General features: G+C 37.1%; 1 protein-coding gene across 1 annotated transcript in view; it reads right to left on the bottom strand.

The window, feature by feature from the left end:
• The window catches only part of DNAJC13 (DnaJ heat shock protein family (Hsp40) member C13), a 138,227-nt gene that overhangs the window by 25,184 nt on the left and 87,851 nt on the right, over nt 1–25,192 (bottom strand). Inside the window, exons 37-52 of the mRNA XM_030330402.1 lie at nt 23,434–23,569; nt 21,825–22,009; nt 21,311–21,385; nt 19,541–19,660; nt 18,400–18,579; nt 17,528–17,695; nt 15,345–15,458; nt 13,911–14,027; nt 12,428–12,605; nt 10,926–11,017; nt 9,141–9,240; nt 7,567–7,641; nt 7,228–7,340; nt 964–1,133; nt 772–814; nt 263–436 (exon numbers count right to left, since the gene is read on the bottom strand). Coding sequence (XP_030186262.1) covers nt 263–436; nt 772–814; nt 964–1,133; nt 7,228–7,340; nt 7,567–7,641; nt 9,141–9,240; nt 10,926–11,017; nt 12,428–12,605; nt 13,911–14,027; nt 15,345–15,458; nt 17,528–17,695; nt 18,400–18,579; nt 19,541–19,660; nt 21,311–21,385; nt 21,825–22,009; nt 23,434–23,569 — 2,040 coding nt within the window. The remainder of the gene's footprint in view (nt 1–262; nt 437–771; nt 815–963; nt 1,134–7,227; nt 7,341–7,566; nt 7,642–9,140; nt 9,241–10,925; nt 11,018–12,427; nt 12,606–13,910; nt 14,028–15,344; nt 15,459–17,527; nt 17,696–18,399; nt 18,580–19,540; nt 19,661–21,310; nt 21,386–21,824; nt 22,010–23,433; nt 23,570–25,192) is intronic.

Here is a 25,192-nt window from a genome sequence, read left to right as displayed (position 1 = left end):
TCTTTTAGAGCCTCTATACTTGCCAGAGATAGCAATTTGTCAATATAGACATCTCCAACTTTGGTTCAGAAATAACCATGTTCACTTTTGAACATGCTCCAAAAATAAGATGAATGGGCATATCTGAATTTGAACCTGGCTGCTGTATTGAAAAAAGTAACCAGTTCTTAATGTATGGGCCATGAGGATGGTGTTTTAACAGAAACCCCATCAGTATATTTAGCAAACTACTGGAAATGTTTTGCTGATGGCTGAAGCTTACATGAGGATTGTTCTTCTCCAGGAGCTCAGTTAATTTTTCTAATAGTGCAATAAGGAATTCTCTAGGCTTTCTTAGAACCCACGCTGGCTGTGCAATAAAGATTCTCAAGAAAACTCCTCCAACAGCAAGTTCACCCTCTGCTTCTCCAAACACCACAGCAAAATCTTCAGGCAACTTTAAAGAAAGAAAGAATCATAATCAAGTCACCTTAGTCACACATGACACAAAAAAATGCAAATCCCATTAAATAGTCATTAATATAATCAAATTATATACTTTTATATAATCCCTTAATAAATTTCAAAAAAGGTACTTTGATTACTTACTTAAAAAGTGAATATTCCTAAATTTAAAACGTGACTTCCCAGGGGAATTCTTAAGTGTCTTAATGACAAAGTGTCTAACAGTTATCAAACTGACGCAGTAGGAATTAAAAAACAACAGCAAACAGCAAACTAAAAATACAATAAAATGTAGAATTCCTTCCTCTGAATAAAAGTATATTTTACCTTCCAATTTACATCAGGGTTATCTCGCTGATTTTTAAAGTGCCTTGGGGAAAAAAAAAAGTGAGAGGGTAGAATATCAAACTTCAGTCACAAAATGCACATTCATCAATTGTTAGAATAAATATTAGAGAGGTGATGGACAAATAGGAAACATTTGTCCTTTTTGGCGATTTACCTGAAGGCGTTACTTACTCTAGCATCATTTCTCTAACTGTTGTAGACACTTTATCTCTGGAGCTATCATTCCAAATTAACTCAGGATTTTCATGAGTTCCTTCAAAAATATGTACAGCAGCTTCAGGGTTGTCTCTCATGGCATCCATGAAAACGCTTGGTAGAAATTTCATTAGCGTAATGCGGACCTACAGCAGGGGAGTTGAGAGAGAAAAGAGATCTACTGGTGTCGGGTGTGTTCTGTATTTCTCTAGGATGTGATAACTGTTGTATTTTGTGGTGTGGCTGATCTGAGCCGTAACTATTATCCAAAGTTCTAGAGTGGGAGAAGGGATCCACCCTAGTTTATGCAAGGGTAACTTTAACAAGACTTCCTACTTACCTATCCAGTTTCACTCATCTCGGTCTCACATTTGAGATACCTGAAGAAATTCAATACTGCTGACGCATGTAGTGTCTAGGGCACACCTTGCTGGATCATGCCTTGTACATACTGTTCCTTCTTCCCAGAATACCCTTATTCTGGTATTCCAGGCCTGTCCCCCCAACCCTGCCCCATGCTCCCTGCCTTTGCAAACACATTTTTCTCACAAAGTGGCCTTTGTGTCTTTCAAGTCTTTTTTAGTGTATTTATTTTGCTATATACTATGTTTTTATATTATACTGTGCCTTTTTTCCGAAAAGGACTTAAAATGCAGCTTTAAAAATAATACAGGGGTGCCTGGCTGGCTCAGTTCGTAGAGCATGCACCTGTTGATCTCAGGGTCATAAGTTCGAGTCTCACATTGGGTGTAGTGATTACGTTAAAAAAAGCAGTAAAAATAATACATCCAAAACACACACACACACACACACAAACTGAAAATTACACTGAGGCATTATAATAGAGGGAAAAGGAAGGTTGGGAAGTTTTCTGCTGAGGTCTTCACTTGGTTTTCTCTCCTTTATATCACTCAAGCCTGTGCTCAAACTCATCCTCTGGAAAGTTTCCCTGACCTGGTCTGTCTCATTCATTGCTTGTATTCTCAGGCCCTGGCATGAGAGTCAAAAACTTATTTAAATGAAGACTAATATAAAGCCAGCCACAAAGGAAATAAAATAATTTTCTATAATTGACAGTGATATACTACACATTCAGTGTAGTAAATTTATACTACAAATTTAGTTCTGAACTTACTAGGCACCCAAGAACTAAAGGAAACTATCAGTTACATATTAGAGAACATCCACCAGGAATTATTTCACTTTTCTTTTTTTTTTTTTAATGAATAAGTTTATTTTTAAAAAAAAAATAAAAAGTAGATTTTCAACTTACTAAATTTTAAGAAGTATCTATAGAACCAAATGTCTTGGCAATGCAGGATACTAATTGTCCTTCAATGTCTTTTATTTATTTTACTTTCTATAATTTATTTTTTTATAATTTACAACCAAGTTAGTCAGCATATGGTAAGAATTATTCCAGAGTAGATTCCTTAACGCCCCTTACCCATTTAGCCCATCCCCCCCTCCCACAATCCCTACAGCAACCCTGTTTGTTCTCTACATTTAAGAGTCTCTTATGTTTTGTCCCGTTTTTATATGACTTTTTCTTCCTTTCCCTTATGTTCATCTGTTTTGTACCTTAAAGTCCTCATATGAGTGAAGTTATACGCTATTTGTCTTTCTCTGACTAATTTCGCTTAGCATAATACCCTCCAGTTCCATCCACATAGTTGCAAGGCAAGATTTCATTCTTTTTGATTGCCGAGTCATACTCCATTGTGTGTGTGTGCACATATATATATATATATATATATATACGCGCACACACACACGTTATACATACATACCACACCTTCTTTATCTATTCATCCATCGTTGGACATCTGGGCTCTTTCAATAATTTGGCTACTGTCAATGGCGCTGCTATAAAATACTGGAGTGCATGAGTTCCTTCAAAACAGCACAACTGTATCCCTTGGATAAATACCTAGTAGTGCAATTGCTGGGTCATAGAGTAGTTTTATTTTTAATTTTTTGAGAACTTCCATGCTGTTTTCCAGAGTGGCTGTACCAGTTTGCAATCCCACCGGCAGTGCAAGAGGGTACCCGTTTCTCTACATCCTCTCCAGCATACATAGTCTCCTGATTTGTTCATTTTAGCCACTCTGACCAGTGTGAGGTGGTATGTAAGTGTGGCTTTGGTTTGTATTTCCCTGATGAAGAGTGACATTGAGCATCGTTTCATGTGTCTGTTGGCCATCTGGATGTCTTCTTTGGAAAAGTGTCTATTCATGTCTTCTGCTCATTTCTTTACTGGATTATCTGTTTTTTGGGTGTTAAGTTTGATACGTTCTTTATAGATTTTGGATACTAACCCTTTATCTGATATGTTGTTTGCAAATATCTTCTTCTTCCGTTGGTTGCCTTTTTAGTTTTGCTGATTATTTCTTTCACTGTGCAGAAGATTTTTATTTTGATGAGGTCCCAATAGTTCATTTTTGCTTTGGTTTCCCTTGCCTCCAGAGATGTGTTGAGTAAGAAGCTGCTGCAGCCAAGGTCAGAGAGGTTTTTGCCTGCTTTCTCCTCGAGGATTTTGATGGCTTCCTGTCTTACGTTTAGGTCTTTCATGCATTTTGAGTTTATTTTTGTGTATGGTGTAAAAAAGTGGTCCAGGTTCATTCTTCTGCATGTCACTGTGCAGTTTTTCCAACACCATTGACTGAAGAGACTGTCTTTATTGCATTGGATATTCTTTCCTGCTTTGTCAAAGATTAACTGGCCATAAGTTTGTGGGTCCATTTCTGGGTTCTCTATTCTGTTCCATTGATCTGAGTGTCTGTTTTTGTGCCATATTTCACTCTTCTTGATCATGACAGAATTCAATTAGAAAGCAACCACTCACTGATATTAAACATGTAAGTAAAACAATTTCCGTAATGCAAATTCTTTGACTATAAGCCTTCAAAGTTATGTCCAAGTTACTTAGTTATTTGGCACACAAATTAGGGTTGGCACACAAAAGCCAAATTTGGCCTGCCACTGTTTTTATATGTAAAGGTTTACTGAAACACTGACACAGCCATTTACACAGTTACTATCTATGGCTGCTTTCCTGTTACAAGGGCACAGCTGAGTATTTGTGAAAGAAATCGGATGACCCAAAAAGGATAAAATATTTTTTACGTGGTCCTTTATAGAAAAGTTTACTGGTCCCACCCCTACCTCACACCATGTACAAAAATTAATTCAAATGGATCTAGGATATAAATCCAAGAACTAAAACTATAAAACTCTAGTAGGAGGAAACACAGCCATAAATATTTATAACTTTGGAATAGGCAATGATTTCTTAGATATAAGATCAAAAGCACAAGCTACAGGGGGCACATGGATGGCTCAGCTGGTTAAGCAACTGAGTCCTGATTTCCATTCAGGTCATGATCTCATTCATGGTTTGTGAGTTTGAGCCCTGTGTCAGGCTCTGTGCTGGCAGCGCGGAGCCTCCTTGAGATTCTCTTCTCTCTCCCTCTGTCTCTGCTCTTTTCCCACTTGCTCACACACCCTCTTCTCTCTCAAAATAAATACACTTAAAAAAAAAGAGAGAGACTGGACTTTACCAAAATTGAAAACTTTTGTACTTCAACAAAAGGCACCATGAAGAAAAACAGAATGACATTCATGGAATGAGAGGATATTTGCATATCATATATCTGGTAAGGACTACATCCACAATATATAAAGAACAATTATAACTCAATAGTAAAAAGACAAATGACCCAATTAAGGGATAAGCAAAAGATGTGAACCAACAGACATTTCTCTAAAAAAGATGTACAAACAGCCAATAAGCACATGAAAAGATACTCAACATCATTAGTCACCAGAGAAATGCAAAACAAAATCATGACATACCATTTCACACCCACTAGGATGGCTGTAATCAAAAAAGGTATCTAAAAACAAATGTTAGATAAGATGTAGAGAAATGAGAACCCTCATAACTGCTGGTGGGAATGTAAAATGGTGCAGCCATTTTGGAAAACAGTTTGACAATTCATCGAAAAATTAAATAAATGTTACCCTTTGATCCACAAATTCCACTCTCAGAGACATAAAAATACATACCCACATGAACACTCCTACACAAATGTTCACAGTCACTTTATTCAGAACAACCAAAAGGTAGGAACAATTCACGTCTATCAAGTGATACATGGAAAAGCAAAGTGGTATACCTATACGATGGAATATTATTTGGCAATAAAGTACTGATACTTGCAATAATGTTATAAATTTGAAAACATGCTAAGTGATAGAACCCAGTCACGGAAGAACACATATTGTCAGATTTCATTTACATGAGATGCAAATGCTCAGAATAGACAAATCTAGAATGTAAGTTAGCAGTTGCCAGGTGCTAGGAAGAGTGACTGCTAAAGGCAACAGGTTTTCTTCCTGGGTTAATGAAAACTGACTGTGGTTACCCAATCTGTAAATATAATACAACCATTGAATTGTACACTTTACATGGGTGAACTGTATGGTATATCAATTCTATCTCAATAAAGCTGCTAACCAAAAGGGAAAAAAATTTACTGACCCCAGTTCTAAAATATCTTCCTGCAAATCATTCAATTAAGGAGCTGTTACTTGTATTGTTCCCATACAAAAAAGTTTAAGTATAAATATATTCACTTGATAAAATTTGTCCCTCATATAGTTGAATTTTTTTTTTTAATGTTTGTTCATTTTTGAGAGAGACAGAGGTGAGGGCTCAAACCCATGAACTATGAGATCATGACCTGAGCCAAAGTTGGGTGTTCAACGGATCAAGCCACGCAGGAGCCCCTGTCCCTCATGTATTTCAAAGGTCAAAAGATACTGAACAGCTCAAAGTCAACTTCAGTATTTATTTTAAACACCTAAAATGTTATCTAAAACACTGTACTACACAACTCTAGCTTTAAGAAAGCTCAAGTATTAGGGGCGCCTGGCTGGCTCAGTAGGTGGAGCATGCATCTACTGATCTCAGGGTAAGCCCCATCTTGGGTACAGAGATTACTTAAAAATAAAATCTTAAAATTAATTAATTAATTTAAAAAGAGGGTGCCTTGGTGGCTCAGTCATTTAAGTGTCCGACTCTTGATTTCAGCTCAGGTCATGACCTCACAGTTTGGTTTGTGAGTTTGAGCCCCACATTGGGCTCTGTGCTGATGGCAAGAAGCCTGCTTGGGATTCTCTGTCTCCCTCTTTCTCTGCCCCTCCTTGCCCCTGCTTGTGCGCCCTCTCTCAAAAGTAAATAAACACTAAAAAAAGATTCTCTCTCTCCCTCCACTCCTCCCCCCGTGAGCATGCTCTTTCTCTCTCAAAACAAATTAACTATCAATACTCATACTTTTGTGGGCCCTTTCAATAGACATCCAAATGTAATCCCCCTCAGTTCATCAACCCTTGTGATGACAGACTATTAACTTTATTCCCAAAGTAAAGCTGTTTCAGGCCCTGTGACACATTCTCAACATCTAGAGAGGAGACACCACACACACACACACACACACACACACACTAAATCCAGATTACTTCACTGATGCAAAATCAGACTCCGGAAGTGAGGGCTCAGGAGCCTTTATTTCAAGACACATTTCACTGAGGTGCTGCTTCATGGGCCGGCACAGACAACGCTTCAGTGAGCACTACTTCTTTTCAAACTAAGTTAATAATAGAAGAAGACTGACTACACCTATGTCTGGACAAATTCTATTTAGAAGTACTGTTTTAACAGGTTCCTGCTCCACAAACTGGACCATGATTCCAAAAATCATCTAGTCACCTCCAGACTGTGGATGAAAAGATCTCCCTGCAGAGTGGAGAGGCTGTTACACTCACATGCCTGTATGGACTTACTTCCCGAGGGCTGTGTATCCTTACTAACACAGATGTGGTGGAGTGGGTAAGAACACAGATCACCATCTCCCCTTCACTAGCTACTGCTACACAGACCAATCCTGACAGTGTCAAAGTCTAACTTAATTATCTTATCTTCAAGGAAGTTAAACAGTTTATCACCATAATCCAACACACTCTTAAGACTTCTCATTTCCAATTCAGACTTCTCCAACTGTAACTCTTCTCAAAGTAGTAATACAGAGCAACAATTCCAAGTATGCCAATCCTCCAACTTTCATATCAAATCATATCCTCATCTTCAACGTCATACTTTGGTAAACTTCATGAAATCGGTATCAACGTAACAGATTTAACAATCAATTTCTTTCTAAAGACCCATTTTGTGCTCACCTTTGGACCTATTAGTTTGTCTGCGGTCATTTTAGCAAAAAGTTCTGCTGTTTGGGCTCGAACCTGTGGATGTGTTGAATTGCAGAACATATCTAATAAGTAAATCAAAGCTCCTATGAAGGAAAAAAAAAGGATTAGCATTTATACTATAAAGAATAGGACTTGTCTGATTAGTTGAATTCATTTTCAACTTCATTTCAACTTAATGCAGTTTGATTTTTTTTTTTTAATTGTAAGCCCTCCAAAGCATTCTTCTAGTTTATCAGACTACACATAACAGTTCAAAATAAGCTTCATCATCACTGAGCAGGACTAGATGAGAAAGCCCTCATACAGTACCTTTTGCCATTGCTTCTTTGATTATTTTTGTACTTGAGGTCAAAGCATAAAGAGTTTCCAGAACAAGCTGACGACCTGCAGGGTAAGAGACATTTCAAGGAATGCATTATCATCACATTAGCTGACCTTTACTGGGCATCAATTCTGTGCCAGGCACTGACCCAAGTGTTCTACAGAGGGTATCATACTTAAAGCTCCACAATAATCAGCGACTTCACACAATGTAAAATTACAATGAATAAAGACTGTTACAGAATTCATAGTTTGAAAGTGTAATTTTATATTTTTATCTCATTTAATCTTACAGTTAAAGTAGCTGACACCTAGAAATCTCAGCCTACTCTGCTGTCATTTCTATTTTGGACTTAATTATCTGTCTTCCACTGTTTACTAAGGGACTTTAAATACATGAAATGTTTACTTAGCCTCCCTCTGTCCCCTCCAAAGACTTGTTTTCCTTTGAAACTATGTTTAAACAGGGGTGCATTTTCAATGATGTATTGTTGCTTCTCTTAGGAACCCCCTTCTGAATGTTTGTTCTCCTGTATGTGAACACAGCCCAGCCCAGTGACCAGCTTTTATTGTTGCTTCAGTGTCAGCCTCACCCTTTGCAGCCTCCACCCTCCTTGCCAGCTCTTTACGCCCCTTTGGGCACCTGTCTATCATTGCTATTTGACTCTAGAGAGTGAAATCTAATAGCCCCTAGAGTCAAAAAGCAATAAAAAAAAGAAAAACCGACTACAAATAACCTACAAATGACTTTCAAAAGCTGTCATTTTAGAGAACTATTTCAAATGTCACTTATTAAAACAAAATTATTCAATCGAAATTCGACTCCATTCAAGTCACTGAACATAAAAGAAACACCTAAAGTGTGCAAGATACCAAGGCATCCATTAAATGAATGAGACAGGTTCTTGCTCTCACAGAGGAAGACAGGTATGAGCCAAGAGTGACATGGGTTCCAAGAGGCTGGCAAAGAACTGAGTAATGTTCTGTTAGTGGTGATGTTGGAGTCATAGTGCAATGGTCTTTGAAAAGCAGTCTCAAGGTTGATTCAAGCACAAATACACACAATGTTAGACAACGGCACAATTTAAGAGGAGCCTATATTAGTGCAGGCTGTGTTGAAGAAATAAGATAGGTATATTTTTAAAAACTAATCTCATACAGGAATGCAGGACTGAACTCTAAGCTGAAAACAAGGTAATGTTCATCTTAAGCACTTTTTTCCTGTCATCCAAGACCTATGATGTTTCTTTATAAACCATGCGTCAATTCTCAATTACTTACATATATATCATCCTCAGAAAACTGAAAAACCCAGTTATTTTTCTTTACTTTTTGACCTCTCTCGCTTCCAACTTTCGAAATGGAAAATACAAAACAGTTTTATTATTTATGTATAACATAGTTAGGAAGACAACTTTAATATAAAAAATACCACTTAAGAGATTCCAAAGTAAACATGGCTGTGTTTTGTCAGAAGTTTTATATTATCTATGTAACTGCTCCCTCTACAGGTTGGCCATGCTGTGGTTTTCAAAATTCCATTCATGAATATATATACATACTTGATGGCAATGAATGTAGAAGAGCCAATAAATTGGACAAAACCATTGATTCAGCAATATTGTTGACACAATCTTGGTTAGATGTCACTATATTCACAACCTGAAAATTAAATCAACAGGATATTAAGAGTTTGGGAAATAATTTTGGACCTAAATCAAATGAAGTCAGACCTAAATAAATTTGAGGCTTCACAAAAGTGAAAAAAATGTTTAGAGGACAAAATAGTTAATTTTCTTTTCCTGGTTATTTATTTTGAAGAAGAGAGAGAGAGCACAAGCAGGGGAGGGGCAGAGAGAGAGAGAGAGAGAGAGAGAGAGAGAGGGAATGAATCCCAAGCAGGCTCTGCAATGTCAGTGCAAAGCCCAATGCAGGGCTTGAACTCACAAACTGAGAAAATGACCTGAGCTGAGCTGAAATCAAAAGTCGGAGCCTTAACCGACTGAGCCACCCAGGTAACCCGCAAAATATTTTTTAACAGTTTGATTTTAAAAGAATGTCTTTATTACTTTGATCTTTTGAGAAATAACTTAAAATGTTAATGCTCGTATATATATTATGTACTTTAGCTTCCTATTTAGAAATAAATATTGAACAAAAGAAATATTTTAGCACCAATTCAAAATCTTGAGGTTATTAAGAAGTCTTTGATGCTATACTGGTTCATGCAATGTTTTCCAATCACAAAACTGGGGAGGGGAGTGGTTAGAAAGATAACAATCCTCACTAAATAAACATTAAAAAAAATTAAAAAAAAAAAGGATGAACTCTCAAGTCTAACTTTTATAGTAAAGATCAATTTTGCTTCACTTGAACCATGTGGTCAACCAACAGATCTTAGATTTAATAATGTTCATTTAAAAAGTTACAAGGTACATGGAGGAATTAAGTAGAGGAACATGCTTAAGATTTTTTGACCAATTCAACTTGTATTATTTTATTAAAAATCTTTAAACCAAAATGCAATCTAAGAACACGTTTTACAAATAATTTAGAAACTGCTCATAAACCTGTTACAGCAGTGTTCTTTACAAGTTGTGTTACAAAATGATCCTGGGAGCTTACTCTGGGTTGCCTAGACCATAAGCCCCCTACAGCTAGGGACTTCCTGCTTCTCCCAGAGGAAAAGGCTGCACCAGGCTTCCCATGGGACCAGTGCTTTGATCTCCTAAAGGAGGGGTTTCCAAGTTCTCTTGGACCTCCAAGGCTCATAGGTTCTGGGCAACTGGCTTTCCTAGCCAGCTCCTGTAAAGAGTGTTAACACCCCAGTTGTCTGTCTGTAACCCTCACTGAAAAGGCTGCTTTTGTACTAATCCACAAAAAGGGATAGCAACTGAAGGGAAGGGGCGGGGGGGGGGGGGGAATCTGTCCTCTGAACACAAACCTACAGTGTGTAGCCAGCAATATGCCCTGGTCTCTGGGGACACTGGGAGATCAAGGAAACCCTACCCCCTATTCTTGTCATCTGTGTCTTCCAAGCTTCTCCAGTAAAGCCCAATCCCTAACCCACACTGCATGACACTATACAATGCATCCCAAGTTCTGATGCATGACAGACAATGACCACACAGGGAAGCACCTTGAGTAACACTGTGCAGTTTGCTCTTCAAAATGAATACGCTAATTCAAATTTTAAGACCATATTTACTTGGCTCAATAAGCAAAATGAAAAAATAAAAACATAACACACATGGAAACTTCCAAATTCAGATGGTGATTAATTAAGGCCTAAACCACATACGGTACTGGTAGGAAAGGCAACATGCTTTAATATAAAATTCTTTTACCTCTAAAGCCAACTGCTGCACTTGACCAGCTCCATGGACTCGGAGAAGAGAAAATATTAACTTAAAGTGCCCAATGCATTCACTTTCAGAGCCTAGGGAATAAGAATAAAAATGTTTATCTTTTATTTCTAAGCAATGTTCTAAATGGCAGACCTTCAGAAGACCAACACACACTGTTGTTTACTGGCAATTCTAAGTCTCTGATCATCTTTCCTCAACATTTCTATCATTAAGTGAGTGAAGTTCCTCTAAACAGAAGTAAATCTTAAGAGGCAAAGAATAAGACAGAATTTCTTAGGTTTGTTTTGTTTTCATTTCCATCCACACCCCTAGCCCTCAGGCTAAAAACAATGTATCAAATACACACTCCAAATACAAGTTTAAAAATAAGGGTGTAAGGTGGTATTTTTACTCTTTACCTCTAGATCTTACAGCTACCCCCTCTGCCTAATTATATTTTGGGAGTATGTGACATCATTTGCCTTTTAGTTTTTAGACTGAATTGGAACTGCTGGTTGAGGACTACATCATAGACACCTGCATGCATATACAAAGGACTACTTGCGAAAATACATAAAACTGAATAGTATTTCTTTCATTTCTCACCCACCTCAAACCCCAACCCCATATACTTACTACCATCTTGTTGTTAACAGAAAACATTAAACATTAAAATTTTGTTCAGTGTATTTTTCCTTTTACTATATGGTAGTAAGAACACATATGGTGTAATCTGTAATTTTTTGAGACTTCAGAAGAAAATTCACTAAGACTCCTTGAATTAAAAGAGTCTGAAAATATTCCATTCATAGGTTGCTTTTAAATTCATTTTCAAATCACTATATCATCACAATATATACTGAAAAGAGCAAAAGAGTACCTGAAAGTTAATAAAAATTAATAAAAAGGATTTGGGGTCTTCAAGTAACTTACGTTGAATCTGTATTGTTTTAGGTTTTATATTCCATATCTGTTATCAAAGTTAGAAAACTTTGATACTTTCAGATTTTCACGCATGCATCTCCCTGGAGTCAGGCAAGACATTTTTGGAAATGTCCTCTTAAGGTCATTTAAAAATGAAAACTCTCACTTTTTTATTTCAATTTTTATATACCAAAAGCTTCAGTCAGTTTCTCAAAACTATGTGTCAGGTAGCAGAGAAGGCAAATTAGATCACCTAATTAATAAATCTAATTTAAGCACTTATATGTCAACTTATGTCATCAATGTGAAATTTTACACCATCAAAGTTATTCTACCTTTTCAACTCATTAAGACTTATTTTCTCTTAGAGATATGAATACTTCTAAACATGATGCCTTGACCTCTCTTTCCATCCTACTGTTTATAGGTAAAAATATGAGCTCAATTCTTGTTATGTTATACCAAGTAAACGTTATAACCAAGTATACTATTTTCTTTGAGTTTCTCCGATAAAATTGGGAATTTTTTAAGGCCCTTCTATTTTAAGGATCTTACTGATCAAGGGTACAGTCACACACCTGGATTATATTTTATGACATTTCTCAGAGCCTCCAAAGCCATTTCCACTCTTGGCAAGCGGTCTCCGTGTTGCTCTGACTCCACTTTTGCAGCATGTGTGATAGCCATGAATGTGTGGAGGTACTGGGCCTGGGAGCCTATATAATCCAAAAGACTTGCGGCAAATGCTTTTGGAACCTAAATTGAGTGGAGAAATGTTTACAAACATGTGTGCCCCCAGAAATAATCATTAAAAAACTCCAGAGCAACACCTTCTCCCACCCACCCTCCGGCAAAACCTTCAACCTATGGAATGATTAAATTATACATACACATGAACATCTATGAATTGGGGGTTGTGGGGACAACACCCAGTTGCATTAGAAAGTGTTTCAGGGCACCTGGGTGGCTCAGGCAGTTAAGCATCTGACTCCTGATTTCAGCTCAGGTCATGATCTTAAAATTCATGAGATCAAGCCCCGCATCAGGCTCCGCAATGATAGCAAGGAGCCTGCTTGGGATTCTCTCTCCATCCCTCTCTGCTCCTCTCCCGCTTGCAGTGTGCACACTCTTTTCTCAAAATAAACAAACTTAAAAAAAAAAAGTGTCCTTTAACTTTTGTCCTAATACATTAGAGATCTAATATACTCCCATTAGGACCTTAGTATAACAATTCTGAATTAGAGTATCTCTTCCCTTTACAAATCAAAGTAATTGATAGTACAATATGTAACTTCTATAGTTTGGTTATATTTTTATATTTTAAAAAATATATACTTAGAGTATCAATTCAAGGGACAGTTTTCAAAGAGACTTCACAAATAAATGAACTAATTCTGCTTAACAGCTATTTATATATATTATCATGATAAATAATATATATTATGGTTTAGTAAATTCCTTTTTTTTCCAAGCACAAACTTTAAAACAGTCTCCCTTCTTCCCTCCTTACATGGCAACCAACCACAAAATCCTCCTTGTCACTTTCCAAGAACGTAACTTGTGCTGTCATTGTGACACTCACTTGCTTCTCAAAGTGATTAGGGATCACCACAAGAAATGACATGGTTTGACCTCATTTTCTAAAAAATCTCTTTGCTTTCCACGGGTATTTCCTTATTGTCCTCTAATAATTGGCCAGAGAAGTACTTCTATCTGGTGGATGATGGAGTGAATGTGTAAATGACCTTGCACTTCCAGGCAAAACTAGTAAGTTGAAGGCATATGCACATGACACAGCTGGGAAGCATTATGCATAAAATATAAAAAATAGCTGGGCGAGGAATAACTTCTTATTCATGAATCCACAAAATCAAATTCTTCAACATGCAAAATAAAGAGGCCTGTAATGGTACCCCGTCACATACCCAGGTTAGTATGAAGCATTAGGCAAGGGACAGGTATTTATTATTTCTGAATACCACACCGAGAAGTGAATAAACTAGCAGCTTTCAATAACAAATGACTGAAGGTATCACACGAAACTAAAAGCACAGAGCTTACCTCTAGTTGGAAAGTAGGGACTTCATTATACACCCTAACAAAAATCTCCCCTACAATAAGTTCTTTGGCATGATCGCTATAGACAAATTCTGATCCATAAGTTTTGTCACAATCACCCTTTTTAAAAAAGAAAACAAGCTGTTAGTTGTAAATCAAAATCATTACTGTCTGGTTTACAAATCTAACCATATTCAATTTAATAACAGATAAATAGCTTAAAAGATCCATTCCTTTTCTAGAGGAAAAACAGGGTAGGAAACCAATCATAGCACTCAATACAATATTAATGTTTATAATAATATGAACTCTGAAATAGGCATGGAGTTATGTTATTTTTCAGTTCAAAGATTAATACTATAACCCATTTTAAGATTTCAAAAGATCACAGAAGTCAGCCAATGAAGCGTCTTAGAGCTAGTGTTTATAAAGCAAGTATACGACACTTGGTTCTTCTCATTCCACTCAGCAAACATTTGGCCTAGTCAGCTATAGAGTGATGGAGCTCAGAAATGAACACATTTGGACTGGCCTTTAAAAAGTAACACGCTGAATGAAAGTGCTGGAAAACAGAGTCTCTGAATAAAAAAAAAGACAGGGTACTGTTACAGAGATTGCCAAACAGAAGAGTTTCCACTTAAGGAAAAGGAAAAAGACAGAAAAGAGGAATGGGAGAGAAACAGTCCCAATGAAGATTCAAGTTGAAATTACACAGAATTTAAGTTGGACTGAAATCATATGTAAAAGTATACAATAAATTGTGAAGTATTAAACAAAGAGAAGATGCTATTATGTCCCTTCTGGTAAAAGGAGAGATGTATAAAAACGTGAGATCTATTCTCCCCAGCTCTGCAATTTTCAAGACTTCTATCTATGTAGAGTTCTGAGTGACTATCATGAAATGAGTTAAATAGTTCAGGACATAACAGTGGTGTTTATTGCATAATAACTTCTAAACACACAAACATAACTGTCTGCTAACTCATCAAGTCTCAACGATCTAGTATGTGGATTATACAAGCCTTATCCTTATTGGGCACAGTACAAGCTTTTGGGGTTTTTTGTTTGTTTTTTCATAGCTTAACAGATTCTCCACCAGAAGATGGCAAGACAAGAGAAATCATTCAATTCTGATACCAGAAAGCAACTCTGATATACTAAAAAAAGAGGCTGAAGAGTGCTTTTAGGTAGAAAAATTCGTTACAATGGGAAGCAGCTACATGTAAACTAAACAGTAACAACCACAAATACAAATGTATCATTAAATACAAGAACACTGTTCTTACATGGACCACATATTAGATGGCAAAAACCTATAGGCTTAATTAACACCAAATGGAGACACAATAAATACGTTTCTGTTTTGTCAGTACTAAGTTATGTTTCCAGAGAATATTTATAAAAGTTACCCAAAAAATTTATGAAACAATAACATACTTTTTTAATCATGTTTTCTTGTTGGGATTCAAGAAACTCAAGTAGTTCTGCTCTTGTAGAATTGTTCCATATCAAATAGGGGCTCTCTGTGTTGCTGTTAAGCATCTTCAGAATCTAGGGCACAGAATATTACTATTTTGTAACATTTGGAAAAAAATAATTCAACTTATCATTTACTGAAACTGCTGATCACATGCCAAGCACTGTAACAAGTGCCTTAGATACAATGGACCTCAATAATTCTAACAAGTTTGCTGATATCATCCATTTTGCAACTGAGAAAAATCAAAGCTGAGAGTAATCCAGGGATTTGTCCCAGGTCACACAGGCCTTAAGTGGGGAAACTAGGACACAAATTGGAGTCGGTATGACTTCACATCGTAACATCTGCTCTGCTATGGTGAAAATTACATGAGATAGTTGTGTTGAAACATTTAGTAAACAGTAAACATAAGCTTAAAAAGAATCATACCATACTGCCTTTACATAAACAAATCAGAAAACAAAATCTGTCTTTCTGAAGCATACTGCTATGAAGGGAAATAAAACTGAGGAGCAGAGAGTCACTTTAGATTTCCTTGGCGAAACCCGGACTCAAGGCTGCATGAAGCAGTTTTGAAGACACAGCTTCTGACTGCTTAGCCATCCAGTGTGCTTTCCCACTGTTTATTTAGCTCTCCTCGATTAGCAGTGTTATAGAAAGACTTGAGACTCTCTAATACAAACTTCTTAATTCTACATTTACAGAGCTCTATACTAGGAGGAGAGTAGCAGGCTATAACCTTCCTCTTATACAAAGCCATCTAACATGTTTTTAAAACGTTATAACTACTAGTTAAATAAAATGATTGAAAAAATACATTCTTAGGAAAATTATAAAACTTTGAGAAATGGCAGTTTAAAATAAGCATTTTGAAAAATCCACATGGAGTTTAGGCCAAGATTCTGAAATGCTACTTTTCTCCCCCCACCACCCCACCCGACAGTTTATCAACAACCTGTCAGCATTTCTGAAAAGAATGTTTTCAATCAGCAAAATGCATCATGTATACTTTGCATAGAGAAAGTACAAACATCGGGAGCAGTATCTAAAGCTCTTCCCTCTTGCTCAGAGGGCACCTAGCAATGGTCTACACTAAAAAAAGAATCAGGTTGAATTAAAAAACAAATGTTTAATAAATTCTAAGAATACTTTACATTTGGAACACTGAGGACTTTTTCCCTTACAAAAGTACTGGATGATCATCAGAGAAAACATAAAAATAGACTATAATTCAGCCATTCAGGGAGAAGTACAGTTAACATCCACCCATTTAATACCAAAAATGGGATTTTTAGCCTTTTCACTTAAAATACTTTAAACATCTTTTTTTTTTAATTTTTTTTATATTTATTTATTTTTTGAGACACATAGAGAGTCAGAGCACAAGTTGGGGAGGGGTAGAGAGAGAAGGAGACACAGAATCCGAAGCAGGCTCCAGGCTCCAAGCTATCAGCACAGAGCCTGACGTGGGGCACGAACTAACAAACAATGAGATCATGACCAGAGCCGAAGTCAGACGCTCAACCAGCTGAGCCACCCAGGTGCCCCTAAGCATGTTTTAATGTCTTTAAATATACCTTTCAGGTTTCATAGTATCCTACTCAGTGGGTTTTTATACTTTAATTCTTTAATGCTACATTCTTAGATTGTTTCTCAATGATCCTCACAAAAGAGGCCAAAGAGGCCAAAGAGGTTGGGAGAGCTGTCAAAGTCATGCTTGACTTTTGTCATGAATCCATGTATGTGTATGTATTAGCTTTTAGGATTTCAACTCTGAGTGTAAATAAGTTAGAGCTTGTAAAACCAGACTCTGGGTCTCCTAACTCCCAGTTCTGTGCCCAGTGTGAAACACCATTCCAAGTTCACGCCCTTGTCCTGTCTCTTCATGACTCAAGGTTGGGAAGAATTATGGTGGGCTCCAGAGCAGAGAAACCTGAAGTTAATCTACCCTTGCAGAAAGGGTGGACTTGTAGAACCGTTACCATCAATCCGCAATAAACTGAATTTCCTGGCTGAGAGAACAAAGGTGAACAGTTTCAATTTTTAGGTTTCCTACAGCAATAAACATTGCTGTGTTCCCCTCCTATTTAAAGGACCTTGCAATATTCATCAAAACCCAGGCTATCTCTGAAGCACATACCTCAGTAGCACTAACTACAGCAAGTTTTCTAGCAACATAGGGTGTCAGCATGCCAGCTAAACTTTTTCTTATGGTTGGATTTTCTGGGGTCGCTTGTTCTTCAGGCAGGTATCCTCCAAGGCGACTCAGAGCACGGACACTCAATTTAGCAAGGCTGTTGGCTACTTCCTGTTACAAAAAATATTAACACATTGAAGTAGGTATGTCATCTTACATAGGTAACACGGTGCCTTTATAAAATCAAAACTGTATGGACCGTATTTAAGGCGCAGAAAGGAAGTTCCCAACACTGATGTCAGAGAGTTCATGCATTAGAATGTACTCTTCCATTTACACAAAAGAACATCAGAATATACATACTCAGTTATAACCATTACACCATCTTATAGATAACTGGAAGAAGTACATTTGGGGGTAGGGTGGGGAGTACAGTAGAGGCAGGCAGACTTGCCTGCTAGAGGAACACACTAACAACGTGAGTAATGAAGGTGAGTGACTAAAAAAGGAGACAGAAAAAATATTCAAGGAAATGAGGTTAAGTATTCAAGTGCCTGAGGGAGCTAGCCCCAACAGCACCATTGTATTTCTCTGTGATACACAACCATAATTTTGCAATCATAAAAATGATTCTAGGTAATAGAAAATATTAAGTTATGTGCAGTATATGCTACTATAAATTCCCTCCCCTTGAATCCTCATAGCATAAATGGTTAAGATAAAATAAGTTCTGGGACTTAAAGAGCTATAAATTTAGTTATCCAGAAAAACAGTTCATGTCTGGGGCTCTGTATAGCTAGACCTTTGCTTTACATTATTCAGCATTAACCTATGGTTTGGGTTTAAATTCAAGAGTAAAGCAGTGTGAAGGTTACCTGCTGATTTGTTTCTTCGCTTTTCTGAATGCCACTCTCTTCTAGCGTGTAGTCATAATTAAATAGATAACCAAGCAGATGCCACAAAATTCCAGCCTGAAATAGGTGTGTCTGTAGCCAGAAATCAACAGCAAAGGAACTGACACATTCTACTCCAAGAGCGGCCACCCGTGGAATACTCTGAGAGATTAAGAATAATGAAATTAAAAAAAAAAAAAAAAAGCTCCCAAGAGAAATTGGTTATGAATGTACGTCAAGCTAGCAATCTTACTGCGCAAAATGTTCACCTCTCTTGTATTTTCAATTCAATTTAAATCTGAATCCAATATCCTTTAAAGTCTAAAATTAAAAGTGACCCTGTGATAAGACACTGAATTGTTTTTGAGGCTAGTGCTCAAAGATTCGGAAATATAGTTTTCTCCATTTTTGTATTCTAATTTTTAAAAATAGTCATAAGGCATTACAACTCACATGCTAGGGTCTTAACTGTATCAGAAATATCTTTAGTGCAGGTGTATGGATCTCCTTCTTTATATCAGAGTTTGTATTCTCATTAAACACTTCGAAGGACATCATGTAAATATACTTAAGAGATTTTCATCAGATTTATTAACTCTAGATAACTTAGTCCAGGATCGGCACCCCAATCCTATTCAATTCCAACAGAACTCACTCCATCCAGTTATCTAAGAAAGCTCTCTCTCCTTCCCAGTCACCTACTCCACCTACCCCAGTTTGAGGCTAATTTGCCTCAGCAGTACAGGATTTGGAGGAAATATTAACTTCTCAGCAACCCAAAGCCCTGCCCACCAGTGACTTGATTGTTACAGGTTTCACATGGTCCTTTACTTGCATTAGATTCATTTACTCTAGTCTCTCATTTCTTCTCTGCCTCTCTTCCAATGTTCAGATGAGACCCACTTCCCTTTACATGTCACTTCAGTCTTATTTCTTATGGGCCACCATAGGAACTAAAGCCTCCATTTACACCAAGGGTTCTGTGAAAAATGATTTTAGAGATCCAAATAATGCACATAAAAACAATTTTGGGAAAACAGCTTATGTGTAAATTGGGGACTGGCTATGTGACAAGAACACCCATTGCCTACTGCATCTAGAAAGCATTAAAGATGAACTCTACCTTGCCAAAATATAGCACCCGACAGAGATCCTTGATGATGCCAGGCATTTCCGTGATCTTCTCTCGGCATTCTTCAAACTGAGCAGCCACACTGTAGCATTTGCTTATGTGTCCACACACCTGCATGCAACACAACAGAGCAAAAACAAAAACCAGAAAAAGGTTCACATGCACATTCCTTACTTCAGACACCAGAAATCAAGTCAGCAGAGATTCATGAATAATGCTTAATCCTATGTATGATGCTCCAAATTTAAAAAGAACATTTCTACTGAATCACTAGTAATTCTGGCTAAGATTTCCTCTATATGCAGGGTGGGCAAACCATGGCTACTGCAGTGCATGGGCCAAATTGGCCCTGGTTCATTTTTGTATGGCCAGGGAGCTAAGAATGGTTTTTACTTTTTCTAAAAAAAAAAAAAAAAAAAAGAGTATAAGTGGGGTAGGGGCAGATAAAGAGGGGAGAGAGAGAACCCCCAATCAGGCTCTGCACTGCCATGTCGGCACAGAGCCCGATATGGGGCTTGAACTCATGAACCATGAGATTATGACCTGAACCAAAACCAAGAGCTGGATGCATAACTGACTGAGCCACCCAGGCACCCCAGTTTTACATTTTTAAAGGTTGTTAACACACACACACATGCAAGAGAGACTGTAAATAGCCTGACAAAAATATTTATTTACTCTCTGGCCCTTTATAAAAAGATGTCTGCCAACCTCCGGTTAAGGTATTTTTGTCCAACTTATTAACATTGCAGAACTAACAATTCTACTTATTTACCACACTTCAAAATAAAGTATGAAACTAAAAAGCTTGTACTCATTTAAGTGTTTATATTTATTTTTGAGAGAGAGAGAGAGAGAGAGAGAGAGAGAGAATCAGATGTGAATGGGGGAGGGGCTGAGAGAGAAGGGGACACAGAATCTGAAGCAGGCTCTGGGGTCTGAGCTGTCAGCACAGAGCCCAACATGGGGCTCAAACCCACCAACCACGAGATCATGACCTGAGCCGAAGTCAGACGCTTAATCAACTGAGCCACCACCCAGGCACCCTGTACTTGTTTGTTTTATATTCTAAAATTTGCTAGCATAAAAAGGACCACACAAAAAGATGCATTCTACAATGATCTTAATGAATTCCTGATGGATTTTTCTCTCAATAAGTTCAATTATAACCTTAACAGAAAAAAACAAAAAAACAAAAACTATAGTGATGGATTGTTATATCTAAGATGACAAATGTTAGGTGAACCTGTGGTAATCATTTCATAGTATATGTAAATCAAAGCATCATGCAATATGCCTTAAATTAATACAATGATGTATGCCAACTGCTTCTCAATACAACTGGAAAAACATGACTAGAGATGGGAGAGGGAGGTAGAGAAGGAAATTACGGAAGGAGCAGATGATAAGTGAAAAAAGAATGGCAAAATGACAAATGTTTGTAAGTGGATGGTGGGGATATAAGAGTTCATCATACTATTCTCTAAGGAAAAAAAAATCAAGCACTAGATTCCACGTGATTTAGTGTAGTACTTAAGTGTGATAAAGAAACCAATAGCCTCAGTATCACCTGAGAATTTGTTAAAAGCATATTCAGTCCTCTACCCCAGAACCAATGAATCAGAAACTATGGGCAGCAGCCCAAGTAGGGGTCAGCCACCCACGTTTTCATGAGCCCTCCAAGTGATTCTCATAGAAGTTCAAGTTTCAATTACTACTGGTCTAGTGTAACTGTCTTGGAACCACACATTTTAGCCTCACCTGTACTGACATGTCACTTGGTTTACTAGAACGATTCAAGACAGCCACACAGCGACTAAATGCCTCCTGTAACACCTGAAGAGAAAGAAGTTATCCATTAATCCCCCATTTTGACTTGAAGTCTGAAAAGTCTTTTCTGGTAGGAATAAAATATTGACCTTTTAATGTTAGATACTTGGTAAATAAATGTTTGCTCAATTAACATTTGTTAAACAAGTAAAAGATCCCTAGAAGTTTTTTGTTTTTTTTTAACATTCCCAATAAGCTATTTTGTGAGCAGTTAAGGTTATCAATTTTGAATCAAATACTTTCCATTTCACATTATGAAATAAAGCTCCATTTCTACCTTTAATTTTAATGCTAGAATATGGAGAATATAACATGTTATTTGGTGGAATAAATTAAGGTAAGAAATTCCATCAATTGTACTTGGTGAATTCTCTACTGCCAAAAGTCATGCAATGTGCCTCAACTAGCTTGAAGAGAAAGAAGGACAGAGGTCATCCCATATTACCTCAATTCCATTCTCCCTCCTGAGCTCTTCAGCATTGAGGGCCGAGCAGTTGACAGTATGGAAAGCTAGCTCTGTAGCAGCAGGCAACAATGGTGATTCTTTTGAGAACAGGAGGTCATCTGAAGTTTCCATTGTTATAGTCCTAATTAGCATGGGGTATCCTGCATATTTATAAGGCTGTAAATCTGAAATAATCAAAAGTTAGTGTTGGGAAAACAGTAAGCAAAACAAAAATTGATTGTCATGGTTTTAAGTTAATTCTGACACTATGTTCAATTGTGTTCCCTTAAAAAAAATGACAAAATATTTAACATCTTAAAGGTCTCCTAATTCTAGTTCATAAAAAGAAATTAAACCTAGTATAAATCCCTTGGATCTTTCCTTTTCTAGCATACTTGTTTGGCTGATTTCTCTAAAATTTTTCTGCCCCCAAAAAGATTATTTTCTGGTAGATTAAACTTTACTAAACTTAAGTATGTAGTGGTTTTGATCCTTTGCAAAATATCTACTTTCTGCATTGTCCACGGAATCTTTGTAACTTTTCATGTGACCGCAGACAACACAGACAGATCAGGACCCCACACCAGAACTTATTTATAAATCCCCTTTGGGAAAAGTGGGAGGTGCAGCCTGAAAAAACATTATGACCTTGATAATAAACCAATGGTGAGCCACAAGTGCGACTCTAATATAGTTATTAGCCATTAAAATGTAACCAATGGTTTGAAAAAGACTTGTTTAAAGTCATTTTGATTAGTGGTAAATGCCATATAACTAAATGCTTTACAAATGTGTTCTGTTCAATTCATATGCAAAAGTGAATCAATTAGTCACTGCTCTCAAACTGCTAGATCCCCATGCTGTCCCGTGTAATACTAAAACTGCAATCCCACTTGTCTTCAATTACCCAACAGTCCTGCTTATCTCAAATCCCCACTGTCCTCTCTTCCTTCTCTCCCAACATCATCCTACAGAGCAAATGGGTCTCTTACTCTTGGCTTCAAGCCAAGTTCAGTTCCAAAGCCAAAGGACACCTGCAGTCTTGAAACTAACTTCCCATCCCCAACAAAGCCTTTAAAGTTTTCACTTTCCTGGGTTTCTGGTTATGGTTAACAGCAAATGGCACTGCAAACATGCTGGAAATTCCCAATAACCTTGTACTATGAAATCATACCTATTTCTTCTACAATCATGGTTTGCAAACTATCCCATAGGATCAGAGGGTTTTGAGAGCTACCATAGGAAATGAGAAGTATGAGAAAAGTATATGATCACATGAAAAGTTTCTATTGGTTTTAAACACCAGACCATTCTTTAGAAGCTTTTAAAGTTATGAACAGGCACAAAAAGCTAACGTCCTTCCAGAAGGAGTAACAAAAACTTGCTGGAAATGCAAAATACTAAAAAACATAGGTAAGAAGTGGAAAGTATAAAAACAAACAACATTTTGGCCCTTCCAATAGAAAACTGCTCTTTTACTCTAAAATGCAATTCTAAGAATCTTATGCAATAATAACTCTAAATCTATTAAAATATACTGTAGAAACAAGTAACATGGTAGATATCAGCTGGAAGGTAAATTAGAATTTGAAAATAACACATGCCTTACCTTCTTTATGACGGTTGAAGAGGATGCTCTGTGTTTTCAAAATTAAAATTATGTTCTCTGGATCTGGCCCATCCACTATTTTTGCTGATTTGGTACATAAAAATTCATATGCTTTATTTACTTTTTCAAACATATCCTGTATATGACCAAACGTAATTAACTTTTAGTGTGGAAGATCTCAAACCAAACAGCTGGTCTGTATTTTACCAAAAACTTCTTAGTTATTATTTTGTTTTTTACATTAAGGAATTCATTCCAATTGTAATCTAGCTGGTACACTCAAGGTGAAACCTACCCGCCCCGCCCCGCCGCCAAATAGCTGTTTACTGACCTTAATACCATTACTAAAAAATTTTTCTTCACTTGGTTTATACCATATATATCATATTGAACTCATAAAGACAGTTTCTGAGCTATTATAAAAATAGTAAGAGCTGTTTATGGAGTACTGCAGCAGGCATTGTACTAAATATGCATTACAAACATTATCTCATTTAATCCTCCAAACGTCCATATGAAGTGTGAACAGTTATATCCTCATCTAGGGTCACAAAGTCAACTGGTGATGGGCTAAGACTTACACCCAGGTCTGACTCCTAAATCCATGTCTTAATTACAACACCATATTATGTTCCTTGATCTACATGCTGATTCTTGTGTGTCATATTGTTTTACTACCATAGCTTTATAGAGTATTTCAACATCTGGTATTAAGTCTAGCAATTTAATACTGATGTAAAAATTTCTTCCTACCTTGACTGTTTTCTCTCCCAGATGAATCTGAATTGCTACACATTTCTCAAAACATCCCAGGCTTTTGATTTAAAATGTCTTAAACATATAAAAGCAGTATCTTTTCTTTTAAAAAAAATTTTTTTTAAATGTTTGTTTATTTTTGAGAGCAAGAGAGAGAGAGAGAGAGACAGACAGACAGACAGACAAACACAGAGTGTGAGCAGGGGAGGGGGAACCAGAGAGGTAGACACAGAATTAGAAGCAGGCTCAGGCTCCGAGCTGCCAGCACAGAGCCTGATGGGAGGCTTGAACCCATGAACCGTGAGATCATGACCCGAGCTGAAGTCAGATGCTCAACCGACTGAGCCACCCAGGCATCCCAGCAGTATCTTTTCAATACCAAGTCTTCCCATTCAGGAGTAATGTCTGTCTTTAATTAAAAAAATGTTAACCTTGAAATCAGTGGAAATTACTCCAAGTTTCTATCAATAAGCTATCAGTCGTAGTTATAGAAGTCATATTGTGTGATTTCATCTTTTATATAATCTTTCTTGGCATTTTAGTAGGAAGCTGAAGAGGCAGGATCAGGGAATACCACCACCAGGTAACTTTTAAGTCTGATCCAAATTTTCTATTTTTTCAGTTAGAACAATATGAAGTTGAATGTCATTAGAAAAAAAAAATCCCCCAAAGCAATTCAGATGGCCATAACTTCACCTACAAATTAATTACATTCATCCACATTCTTAACATTCAATTATTCATGTGACTGCCCATTAGACTTAATTCTTAGACAGGAAAAAATATCCACTAGTTACTACTATAAGGGCAGTCCTTCTGGTAAACTGAGGGAGGACCATTCATGCACAAACCAGGGGCATATGGGCCACAGGTTAATGTAACATACACTGGGCATTACGAGGCGGGCACGAGCACAGAGAGTGAATATACCTTTTCTCCACCTAAAACATTAATAGAGCAAAAGGAAGTCAACCCAAAAGTCCTAATTCCAAAGGTAGTACAT

This window comes from Lynx canadensis, chromosome C2 (genome assembly GCF_007474595.2).
Source record: "Lynx canadensis isolate LIC74 chromosome C2, mLynCan4.pri.v2, whole genome shotgun sequence".
Classification (NCBI taxonomy): Eukaryota; Metazoa; Chordata; class Mammalia; order Carnivora; family Felidae; genus Lynx; species Lynx canadensis.
The sequence above is the reverse complement of the archived record's forward strand: the minus strand, read 5'-3'. Positions and strand labels throughout refer to the sequence as shown.